Source organism: Anolis sagrei, chromosome 6 (genome assembly GCF_037176765.1).
Source record: "Anolis sagrei isolate rAnoSag1 chromosome 6, rAnoSag1.mat, whole genome shotgun sequence".
NCBI classification, from domain to species: Eukaryota; Metazoa; Chordata; class Lepidosauria; order Squamata; family Dactyloidae; genus Anolis; species Anolis sagrei.
The window spans coordinates 68602597-68615381 of NC_090026.1; the positions used below are offsets into that span (position 1 = coordinate 68602597).

The following is a 12785-nucleotide window of genomic DNA, read 5'->3' on the forward strand; positions in this document are numbered from 1 at the left end:
CCTCACTCTGAATAAACTGTGGAAATCACACTTCACTCCAACTCTTCTCGCAAAGAACACATTTGAAAGCTTACCTGTATCTTTATCCCTGGCTTTATAAACTTGTCCATATGTTCCTTCACCAATTATGCCAATTATATCAAATTTATCAACACAACGTTTCCCCCAGTCAATTTCTTTCTGTGTTGTTTCACCATGTCGTGGTCCACATATCCTAAGGGGGAAAAATAAAATCCGATCACCTTTCTCTGTAAGAATGCTATCATCTGTTTAAGGGCTTCGACTATTACTATCCTAAATATCTTTTTTCCCTCCATCACTATGTCAGAAATTCTGTTCCAAATTTTGAATTGTTGAACTGCTCCACATGTTTTTGTGGGCATACACTTTTAAAGGTCACTTTTTTGGTGAGAAGGTAGGTAAAGGTAAAGGTAGTCCCCTGACATTAAGTCCAGTCATGTCTGACTCTGGGGTGTGGTGCTCATCTCCATTTCTAAGCCTGAAGAGCAAGCGTTGTCCGTAGACACCTCCAATGTCATGTGGCCGGCATGACTACATGGAGCGCCGTTACCTTCCCGCCGGAGCGGTACCTATTGATCTACTCACATTTGCATGTTTTCGAACTGCTAGGTTGGCAGAAGCTAGGGCTGACAGCGGAAGCTCACGCCACTCCCCGGAATCGAACCTGCGACCTTTCGATCAACAAGCTCAGCAGCTCAGTGCTTTAACCCACTGCGCCACCGGGGGCTCCGAGGTGAGAAAGTAGTTCTAAAAAATGTTCGTAGTGTCCCAGATATACTCATGCATTACATAAGCACACTTAAAATTAACTGTCTTTTCTTTTCTTACTGGGAAAAATGTATATGAACTCAGCCAATGACCAGAAAATAAATGTAAAACATTTCTTTCAATCTTAGCACCACCCTTAAATTGCTCCATTATAGATCACCAGATGATATCCCATTCTTGGTACTTGTTATGACCCCCCTTTGTTATTCAGAAAATAGCTCCTAAGAAAACAAACAATTTTTTTTAACTATCTCAGTCTCCTCAAAACCAAAATGATGTTATCCACACTGAGGCACCGTATTATCTCTTTCGCTCAGTGAGGCTTAAAAACAAAACACCTAAGATACTTTAAATCCTACCAGTGGAATTCTAAATCCAAGAAAAAGAAAAGGCCTTGGTATTCTATAACCTTGACTTTCCTGGCTGATCAAACAGACCAGAGGGAGACTGACAGAGCGAGTGAAGGTGATGGTCACTGTCTCCTTGGAACAAGGCAGAATTCCAACTTGCCTAAAGGGGGCAGTTGTGAGACCTATATTTAAAAAGCACTTCATAATGTATAACTATTGGCCAGTCCAACCTTCCGTTTTTGAGCAGGATTTTGGAGGATGTGGTGGCCTTCCAACTCTATGCATTTCTGGATGAAACAGATTATCTAGATCCATTTCAATCTGGCTTCAGGCCTGGCTATGGAACAGAGACAGCTCTGGTCACCTTGGTGGATGACCTACAGAGAGTTAGACAGGGGAGTGTGTCTCTGTTGGTTCACCTGGACCTTTTCCATAGTATCCTTCTGTCTCACTGGGATGGGGCTGGGAGGCACTATTTCACAGTGGCTCTATTCCTTCCTGGAGGGGCATACCCACAAGGTGGTACTGGGGGACTCCTGTTCGAACCCCTGGCCAATGACATGTGGGGTTCCTCAGGTATCTGTTTTGTCCCCATGCTGTAAAATATGCATGAAACCACTAGAAAAGGCCATATGGAGTTTTGAAGTGCGGTGCCACCTATATGCATATGACACTCAACTCTACTACTCCTTTCCATCAAAAGCCAAGGAAGCTGTCCTGACTCTAAGCAAGTGTCTGCCATCACTAATGGACTGGATAAGAGCAAATAAATTGAAACTTAATCCAGAAAAGATAGAGGTGCTCTTTGTCCGTCGGATGGGGTTACATCCCCCCATGATAACACAGATTTACAGTTTGGGGTATTTCTAGACTTTGTGTTGAACTAGGAAGCTCAGGTATCTATGGTGTCCAGGAGGGCCTTTGCACATTTGAAACTTGTGCACCAACTGTGCCCATTCCTTGTGATGCTGGATCTGGCCATGTGATACATGCTTTAGTTATATCCTATCTGGATTACTGTAACATTTTCCATGCAGAGCTGCCTTTGAAGCGGGCTCGAAAACTTCAGCTGGTCCAAAGAATTGTGGCCAGGTAGCTGACTGGAGCTGGCTACAGTGCTGGTTATGTCCTTTAAAGTCCTATACAGCTCAGGTCCAGGCTATTTGGCTGACCACATCTCCTTGTATAAGCCTGCCCTGGCTCTGAGGTCTTCAAGAGAGGCCCTTCTCTCAGTCCCACTTCCATCGCAAAGCTCAGTTAGTGGGAACTTCTCTCTCAGTGGCTGCTCCTCACCTCCGTGCCCAGAGAAGCGAGAATGGTCCCCTCCCTGCTGCCCTTTCAGTGGCAGGCTAAAACCTTTTTATTTAGGCATGCTTTTAAAGAAGGTTTATAAGATCTAGTTTGGGGGGGGGTGTGATTTTTACTTCAATCTGTTTTTATGGATTTTAACTGTGAATTTTAATACAATTGATATTTAATTCTGTTTTAATGTTTCTATATTTCTAAATTTTTAATTGTAAGCTGCTTTGAGTCTCCTTTGTGGAGAGAAAAAGTGGGGGAGAAATAGACAGCATCATCATTGGTACGATAAAGAATAATGAAACGGAAGAGTGCAGATATAAAAAGTATAGCTAACTCTTCTAACAGCTATTTACAGCCTATTTTTATTTGTTTTAAATTTTAAAAAGCATTTTTAAACTAGGGTGACTGACTTCTCTACTAGCTCATTTTCTTATTCATAAAAGTAAATACTAAAAACAATTTTAATAAAATAACATATTGATTATAACAAAGACTACTGAATTAACTCAAACAAATATTTTAAAGTAATGTACATATTGCAAATAAGCAGTATGTTACAGGGAAAAAAATACATACTTCGGTCTTTTTTTATGATGTGGCTGCACTGTTGTCTTCTTCTCTTCAGGGCTTCTGGAGTTATCATCTCCTCCAGGCAACTCAGGTGGAAATGGCAGATCTGCAAGCAAGTGGCGTAATTTCTTTTCGACTTCTTTTTTAACTGCTTTCGCAGAAATGCTCCCTTGAAAACTAGATAAATAGAAACACCTATTACATATTTTTATATCTATATAAATAAAAATGTAATGTTCATTTGTGGGATTAACATAACTCAAAAACCACTGGACAAATTGACACCAAATTTGGACACTATACACCTATCAGGCCAACACGTGACTGTCACTCATAAAAACATTGAAAAACACAGCAGAAGAGACTTTAAAAGCCAAAAAGCAAAAAATACATTACAACGCATGCGCAAAACCACACATATATATGCAAACACACATATATACACAAATATATATATACACACAAACACATATACACAGACTGGCCACAGCAATGCGTGGCAGGAGATGCCTAGTTTTAAAATATAAAGGAATCATAGAACTGAAGAGGCAGAGGGATGCTAAGATTAATCTAGTCCAGTTTCTGTAACTACAGAAATTGGCAGTGGAAACATCTTTGAAAGATCAGTCAACCTGTTGAAAAACCAAGACAGCAAAAGAGTTCATCCCTTTCTGAGGCACTCTAGTTTACTATCAAAACAGGTCTTACTGTCAGGAATGTCTGCCTAATGTTTAGACAAAATCTTTTTCATGGAGTTTAAATCCACTGATTCAGCTCTTGCCCTCTCAAGTACAAGAAAACAAGCTTCCTCCATCTTCCACATGCCAGCCCTTCATATGTGTACAGATGGCTATCGAACCTCTATGACTCTATGATACCCAAAACTAGAATAGGTCTCCAAGTGAGATCTGTGATACCATTATCTCCCATATTCTGACCATCATCCTTCTAACTCTCCTAATCTGGTGTCATCCATATGTCTGATGACAATCTCCTCCGTTTCTTTTATCCAAGTCATTTATGTATATATAAAAATGTGGAACAACCTCAAGTTTGGTCAAAATCAACTCCTGCTCAAGATGGCAAAAATTATCGCTGAGCACTTTTAGTATTTAGTTTGCTAATCAGTTACAAATTTGTTCGCTAGCAGCATCATACAACATACCTGTTTCTGTAGGAATGAGGGACCTTGATGTATTCCCAGCAGTTATAAACTCTCACAATCCATATCATTTTCCTATTCTGTATTTACTCTTTTGTAACAATGCTATGTCTAGGTATTTGTTTTGAACAATAAAGATAGATATGAATTTACCTGTCAGTGAAAGTATTACAAATTAGAACGGACTTGCGATTTGGGAAGCTTATTACACACTGGCTGCAGAGTATGCAAAAAATGTTTCTCTCTGGGAAGATTATCTCCAGAAAAGAAAAGAACCCATATATACAATGATCTTTTTACTTGGTCCCTTTGATTTTTCAGGCTAAGTGATTATTGGAAGTGACGTGATTCATTACTGGATATAATCCTGCTTCATAATTCATAACAAAAACTACTACTGTTACAATTCAAAACAAATGTACAAATATGTTATAATCCTATACTTAGTGAACACACTGAACACAAATTTACTTGTGATATATACATAGAAAGCAATGAGCTGTTCATAACTACATAAAATACGCACAATATTTTACTTTAAACTATTTAAATTCCATCTTCTCATCTATTCTGCTGGTTGTTACATTTTTTATCTATGTGTTCTGTTGTTTGTTTTTATTATTATTATTTCAAAGCTACCAATTTACCCTGATTTTTAAAAATAACACTTTAAATAATTACTTTATTACCAACAATTCAAAGAATCAAACCACAGTTTCTCCTTCGTATCCAAGGATTCATCTATCTGTAGTTGTAAATATTCTCCCCAGAGAATATAAAGGACACAATTTTACTACAGCATTGTGTTTAATGGATCTTCAGCATCCACTAATTTTGGTATACACAAGGAGTACTGGAACCAAACCTTGGCAGACACTAAGGACCCACTGTAATCCACTATCAGTGATACTGACAAGGACTTAAATCTCCAAATTGCTAACCACTGATCTCACGGAATTTCAAACTTTCCAAGCTCTGAGAGAAAAAGATATCCCAACAGGGCTCATAGGGAAGCACAAAAAACACAAAGAGCTCCATCCACAGTCCACACCTTAGATAAAATCCATGAGAGGAGCAGAATCATGAATATTGGGATTTACCAGTCAAAACAATGCCAACCAGCCTCAAATATTTTGTTCTAAAACAGGCTAATACAAAAAGAATACAAAAAATGAGTAATTTTGTTTGATGTACCAAAAATACAAAGGACACAGTAAACACTGCCTAACATTTATAGACAGCAAGAAAAGGTACCCAAATGGGTTTATAACAAACATTTTGTTTACAAAAGCATGGGAAATATTTGCAAAATCATTGAAATTGAAGGTTGTTTGCCCCCTAACTATTGTGTGCCAAGCATTAGTCTCACATCAATTAAGATGAATCTAGGGTTTTATTTTGTTTTTTAAAAACGTATGTAATTGGAGATTGCAACCTCCAGAGTTCTTACAACTCACCTGTCAGGGTATTTATCTTCAGGCAGCATAGGAGGAAGAGGCAAGGGTGGCAATGTGGAAGTTATGAATGTAACACTGTGATCCCTCTCGCTGGGTGCTGCACTTGAAGGCTGAGGCTTGCTTTTCTCTTTCACTGCAACAGGTTGTGTTGGTGTCTTCACGGGAGTTGATTTGCTATCTTTTACCACTGGATTTTTTGGCTTAGCAGCTTTCTCTACTACCAAATTATTTTCCCCCTTTGTTTCCTGGGCAGGAATTTTTGACTTTGTCTTATCATTTTTCAAAGCTGAAACACCTGAAGGGGATGGTGTGTGTTCAGTTTTTACCTTCTTGATTTCCTTTACATTGTTCGCTTGTGGGATAGTCACTCCTGTATCAGTGCTCCCTTTAGTAGGTGTAGAAGTGTTTGATGCCTTGGCATTGGCTTTGGCTGCCTCTGCATTGGCTTTGGCTGCCTCTGCTGCTCTAGCTTTTTTATTCTTGTTCAGCTCTGCGGCCAAGCTACTTTTTAGAGTGAGAGTGCTAGGGGAAATACTTGACTGCCGACTTCTGGATCTTGACACTCTGTGTCTACTACGCGATCGTGAGCGCCGTGATGAATAAGGACTTCTGCTTCTGGATTTTGCTGATCTCCTGCTTAGAAGAATAAAAGTTTAGACAATTAAGAAACTTCAGTGATACAAATTATACAAATACAGTGACATCACCCAAATCTATTACAAAATTGTGACCTAGTATCAGCTCATTTTACATGCTAGTAAAAGAAACAGGAATCCAAACTTAGTCACCATCCTCCTGTTCCTCCCTACTTTTGCTGTGATGAGTTGTGTTGACGAATTGTGTCCATCCTATCTCTTTTTTAACTGATTGAACCACTATTAAATAACCGGTCAAATCAAACACAGCCCTATAGCCCTGGCCTATCAACAAGAACACCAGTATAATGTTATCTCAGCCAATTTTGCCCCTATTTTCTATTGTGACTTATATTGTTACTGCTGATATTCTATCCCACCTTTCATCTTGTTTTTCAAGATCACTAATAAAATTATACAATGAAAAGTTTTTCATCCTACAACAGCTAAACATATAACTATATAGTTTTAATTAACTTGTATCAAGGTTTTTTGTTTGGTTTGATGTGGTGATATGGCCTAAGGGCTAATTAATCAAATGTATTTATTTATTTTATTATAATTTCTACTGTTTTGTGCACAATCTTCCAACACACCCGTAAGTATCCTTCACACTTCAGGCTGTTTCAAGGACCATGAGGTTTTGCATGCATATGTCCCACATGTCCATACCATATCTCCATCATTCCCCCTGCTCGTAAAATACATGTTATTACTGATACACATACACAAATGAATCATTACTGACATAATAAATCTATACTGGCCTAAACAATCCCACCTATTCTTCTCTGAAGCTCTCCTCTTTACAGAAGAACGACATCAATTAAGATCCAACAGTAGCGAGCAAAATGTTGATAGCTTTTATTTACAGAGATTTTAGTTGAGCTGTCTGTTTCTTTTTTGCTAGAATCAGATCTCACTAATTGCTCAAATGTATCAATATTATCATCATAAAAATCTCAAGCTTTTAATACAGTATATAGGATATAATTATTTCCTGGAAAAAATGAAAGAGAGCTACTGAGTCTTAAGTACTCTAGGAGTCCTACATGTTTCCAAAATAGTACTGAATCATGTATAAAAGATCTTGAAAAAATAGATTGAATATTAATTAAACACATTTATCTTAAGAATATATGAACAGACTTTCAATGATTGGGCAAATTACAAACAAAGCAATAAAATGTTAAGTGAAAATAGAGTATAAAATGGTTTAGGTGAATTCAAAAGTAAAGTAAACAGAATTAAGGTGCTTTTATCTTATTTACTTTTGAAACAAAAATCCATGATATTTAACACTTTACTTTTGGTGGAACTGTGATCAGTATTCAAATAATTTAAATTCAATTAGTAAAATCTTATTTTCATTTTTCAGTGAAGATGGTTTTAAAGTATTGTATCACTCCAAAAGAGGCAGAGGAAAAATGAGACCTTCACAGATATCCACCTGCATATACACCCCAAAACTGCTCCTAACATTTGGGGAATCTTCTAGACTCGAAGTTCAAAGGGTTGAAATTTGAAAGGATCCTTTTCAAATCAGCATCTCTTTCTACCATAAGTAATGTCACAAGGCAATTTCTTCTAATTAAAAATACCTATAATTTACTAACACAACTAACATATTCCACCACCTAGACAAATTATATTGATGAATATGCAGGACACAAGCAGTATTCTAAGGAGAGATTGACTCATCTGTTGCTGAAGTTGCAGTAAAGACTTCAGTATTCCAGAAAGATTTTTTGAATAATGTAAAAATGTCATGTTTCAATTTTAATGCTGCTCACAAGTTGTACTATACACATTTGGTTACCTGTGATTTGTTTTAAAGCCATTTTATCAATATCTTTATTAGTACATTAACCTGGCTCAGCAAGGGAGGAGTTGCAATTTGTCGAGTTTTAATAACTATCTCAGCAACAAAATTAACATTTATATAAATGCCTATTCTGAAATGTGGTAAGTTGAACATTTCCACTAGCAAGTTAAGTGAAGACAACACAGGTGATGGCATCCACCCAAAAACAAGTTACTATGTGAAATGTCTATGGTTACTTTTAAATCTACATGATATTCCATGTAAACGCACTTGTTATCATGAAATTACTGCATTCAAGAGGAATGGGCTATTTATAGGCTGACAAGTAAACAATAAAGTTTCCTTGTAGTACCAGAATCATTATTTCTGTGTGCTTTATGGTGACTCTAAGATGGCCCTATCGCAGGGTTATGACAGCTAGATTTGTTCAGAAGGTGTTTGCCCTTACCTTCCTCTGAGGCTGAGAAAGGGTGACTTACCCAAGGCCTCCCAGGGAGTTTCCATGACCAAGTGGAAATTCAAACCCTGTTCAAGTTCAATGCTCAAAACATTTCACCATGTTGGCTTTCTACCAAATTCTAGAAGATTTATATTTTAAGTGACAGTGACTTGATACACAAAAAAGAAGAGCAACAGTGAAATGCACTAGAAGCTCCTGTCATGCACTTTTATTTATTTATTTATTTATTTATTATTTGCACTTGTTAACCGCCACTCTCAGCCCGAGGGCGACTCGTGGCGGTGTACAAAACATAGAACATAGAAGGACAGCAGTTTACACTAGATCAAGACCATAACACAACATCTTACGAATACACAACTAATTAAACTAAAAATCCGCTTCGTCTTGTTTGGGGTCATAATCAATCTCATAGTCATAGTCCATTCCGGTGGTCATTCCAAAAACATAGCACTTAATTGAAGGCCTTTTCGAAGAGCCAGGTTTTCAGGCCCTTGCGGAAGGCCATGAGGGAAGGCGCCTGTCTGATTTCTTTCCAGATGGAAGAAACTTCTACAGCCTTGAAACATGTTCAGAGATTAACTAAATTCTGTGTATGTGGAAATGAAAGTAACTAATTCAGATTCACCATTTACATTTGGTTTGCAAAAATATCATCCTAATTTTACTTAGACCAAGACATTTGCAAAGTGCTCTTACTGGGGTATTACAATGGCACTAATTAAGTTAAGGAGTTATTGTTCAAAAGACTAAAGAAGTTAGCAAAGGTGATCAAAGAGATTTCACAATATTTATGTGCTCAGGACAACCCTGGCTTTTGATCAATTGTCCTGATAGCTACACTAACAAACTTCCAAACCATAAGTTATGAAACAGTATCACAATCAAATAACCTATTCAACAAGCTTTAGTTATTACACAGACAAAAAAATACACCATCAAAATCATTCCCAACTTCAATTTCAAGGCCAATTCACATTATCTTCCAACCAAGAAGTCGTATCTGACAGCAAGCAACTTCAAAAATCAATTACATATTGGCACATGTCTTTTTTCATCAATATCTCACAAAGAAAAGTAAGACATCCATGTACACGTATATAATATATTCATTATTTTATATCATTTTCCCCTCTAACCTGCTCAACTTCCCAAAAAATCATGATGATGAACTAAGATGACTTTATCTGGGAAAATAGTTAGAATATTCCATTAACAGAGAATATAATAAACACCTGATCAAAAAGTAATGTAGTTCAGCTTACTCCAAAAAGTGTAGCAAATTAGTTTATATGATACCATTCAGATGAACAGAAAATAAAGCTACCTTGTGGCAATGGAATCTGTGTTAGAACAGACCTAATGAAATCCATGTAGTTGTAATACTTTTTAATGGACCGAGATTACGCAAATTGACAATAGGAATTCATTATTTTTCAAAAATAATGAATACTATACTTAAACTATAATTATACTATCAATGATACTATACTTATCCAAAAAAAATCCAAGAATCAGAAAAAGACAACTTACATCTGCTCATATTAACCATAACTTAGGGTTGAAACCCTGTTAAAATGCATCATGAAATCATTTCAATGCAAGAAAGAGCTTGGGGGTGGAAAGAAAAAAAAAGAAATGGACACTTGAAAAATGGTATGAATATGTGTGGGATCAAATACAACTGTATACTATGGATATCATAAGAAGCAAAAAGACATGGTCAGACAAACAGAAGAAAATTAAAGAAATTTGGACTCCATTTAAAAGATGGTTACAGGTCGTTAAACCAGATGATGGAAGCTGGAAGAAAAAATTGGATAGAACCGAAAAAAGATTCATGTAACAGAGAAAAAGGATTACATTGTCAACAGGGAAGAGGGAGGAGTGGGAGTGGGGAGGGAGAAGGGAATGAAAAAGTACAAAATGCATGGTAATTATGGTTATGTATAATAGTTTTATAATAATAATAAAAACATTTTAAAAATGCAAGAAAAAAGAGAACATCAGTCAAAAAAATGCAGGAAAAGATGTAGCAATCAGCAACACTATTATCTTTATAAAAAGAAATGATCCATTATAATAGTGTGAAATCATCTTCTTTGTAGTTGTCAGGCTTGTGGCTTTCATCATTATAAAAGGAAATTATCCTTTTGGAATCACAATACTGTTTTGAAAACTGACATGAAAAATAATCAGTATCCACAGAATGTATGGCAAACTGATGTAGATGACTGAAAAACTTGATGTCATACCTAAATGAATCAGTATGAGATTATTTTAAGAAATACAGTATCTCACAAGACTGACAACTACAAAAAAGATGACTCCACACTACTATAAAGAGAAAGAGGGATTGACTTTCATAGCTACATAGGACAGCTACAAAGATTGAGGAGTGCACGACGAAGAGAAATTAATATCAAGGAATGAGCATTCTCTCCTGACCAAACTACGTTAGGGCCTCTTAAAACCTTCTGCCTGAAGGCAGAGTCTTTGGTGGAAAAAAAAATGTATTCTAAACATCTGGGTGAATTGAAGTAGAACTGGCAATCTTAAACTCTGCAATGGAAATTGGGAGATAACTATGGAAGGAAGCTGGAGATCAAGGTTAGAAATGGAAAGAAGGCTGCTGATACAGAAAGATGTTAACTGCTAATCAATCGTCAATTACCAAAGAGAACCCCACCTGGTCTTAAGAAATGCAGATTATTATTTTTAAAAGTCTCTGTATCCAGTGTATTTTTACTCCTCTGGTATTTTACCCTTTCTATGTATTGCTGACTGGTGGATACACACACACACAGACGTCTGTGCGCATTCAGAAGATCTACAAGCCACTCTAAACACCTTCGCAGAAGCATACACGAAGCTTGACCTGTCACTGAACATCGAGAAAACCAAAGTGCTGTTCCAGCAGTCACCAGCCATCCCCTCCCCAATGCCAGAGATACAGCTTAATGGTGTAACATTAGAAAATGTTGACCATTTCCACTATCTTGGCAGCCACCTCTCCACCAAAGTCAACATCAACACCGAAATACAACACCGCCTGAGCTCTGCGAGTGCAGCATTTTCCCGAATGAAGCAGAGAGTGTTTGAGGACCGGGACATCCATAGGGATACCAAGGTGCTTGTCTATAAAGCTATTGTCCTCCCAACACTGCTATATGCCTGCGAAATGTGGACTGTCTACAGACGTCACATGCAACTGCCTCCGGAAAATCCTGCAAATCCCAGTGATGCACTGGGCCAAGCTATATACCTACTTGAAAATCTTCTGCCATATTAGCAACAATCTACCTAAACATCCAAGGTGAAAGTAATGGGGCAATACTTATAGCATGTGCAAATTCTAATCACAGAAACACAAATCAAGAAGGAACATGATAAAAATTTAAAAGTTGTCTGACATGTACATGGCAGTCAGGCACAAAACGTAAAGTAATATTTCAACCTGCATTTCTATTAAGTGATAGGGAAATAATTGTCAATATTTTATAATCAAACTTTAGTCATTTTTCACAGATCTCAATGAGGATTATCTCAACATAGGTAACTTATGGCTAAAGTCACTGACAACCCTGATTCGGTATACAAATTTGAATAAATAACAGAAACAGTAACTCTCAGTTAATCAGAAGACAAGCAACCAGCCAAAATAACTAAACTGTATACTGTATTTACAAAGCTGTTTTTATAATACAGGAAAATTGTGTTACATTAAGTGAAGTTTGTCTTTCTTTGTCTTAATTTGCTTTCAATTATTGCATTTCACTATTAATAGCAAGTCAACACAAAGTTTATGGGATGGTACAGTGTGGGGTATAATATCAGTTATACCTATTTTAACAGTAAGTCCCAAGCAACCAGAAACTACATTTATCTGGCATCTACCCGTCCCTGTACTTGAAATGTGAAGCTGGGTGCAAAAACTGAATTACAGCAACATAGTATAAAAAAGGCTTCTATTCTACAACTTCTATTAAGAAAAGTGCATGGCCCATGCACAAAGAAAGGCAGGGTGTAAATTTAACATATTTAAACAAGGCACTTAAAGGAGTTAATAGAGTCCTCTCCTCACTTCTTTTTTTTTTAACTCAAGAAAAAACACTGTTTCTTTTAAACACTGACCAGAGTTATGCAGGTTTTCTGATAGCTTCAGGCCACATGGCATTATAAGCATAACTAATAAAAAAATCCATAACTAGCATCACTGCAACTGATTTAGTCTC

General features: G+C 36.9%; 1 protein-coding gene across 4 annotated transcripts in view; it reads right to left on the bottom strand.

The window, feature by feature from the left end:
- Positions 1 to 12785, bottom strand: part of CDK13 (cyclin dependent kinase 13) — a 40099-nt gene that overhangs the window by 20208 nt on the left and 7106 nt on the right. Inside the window, exons 2-4 of one of the 4 annotated variants that reach the window (XM_060781589.2) lie at positions 5631 to 6266; positions 3018 to 3206; positions 75 to 214 (exon numbers count right to left, since the gene is read on the bottom strand). In XM_060781589.2, coding sequence (XP_060637572.2) covers positions 75 to 214; positions 3018 to 3206; positions 5631 to 6266 — 965 coding nt within the window. The remainder of the gene's footprint in view (positions 1 to 74; positions 215 to 3017; positions 3207 to 5630; positions 6267 to 12785) is intronic. The other 3 variants (XM_060781590.2, XM_060781591.2, XM_060781593.2) reach the window with 3 other exon arrangements.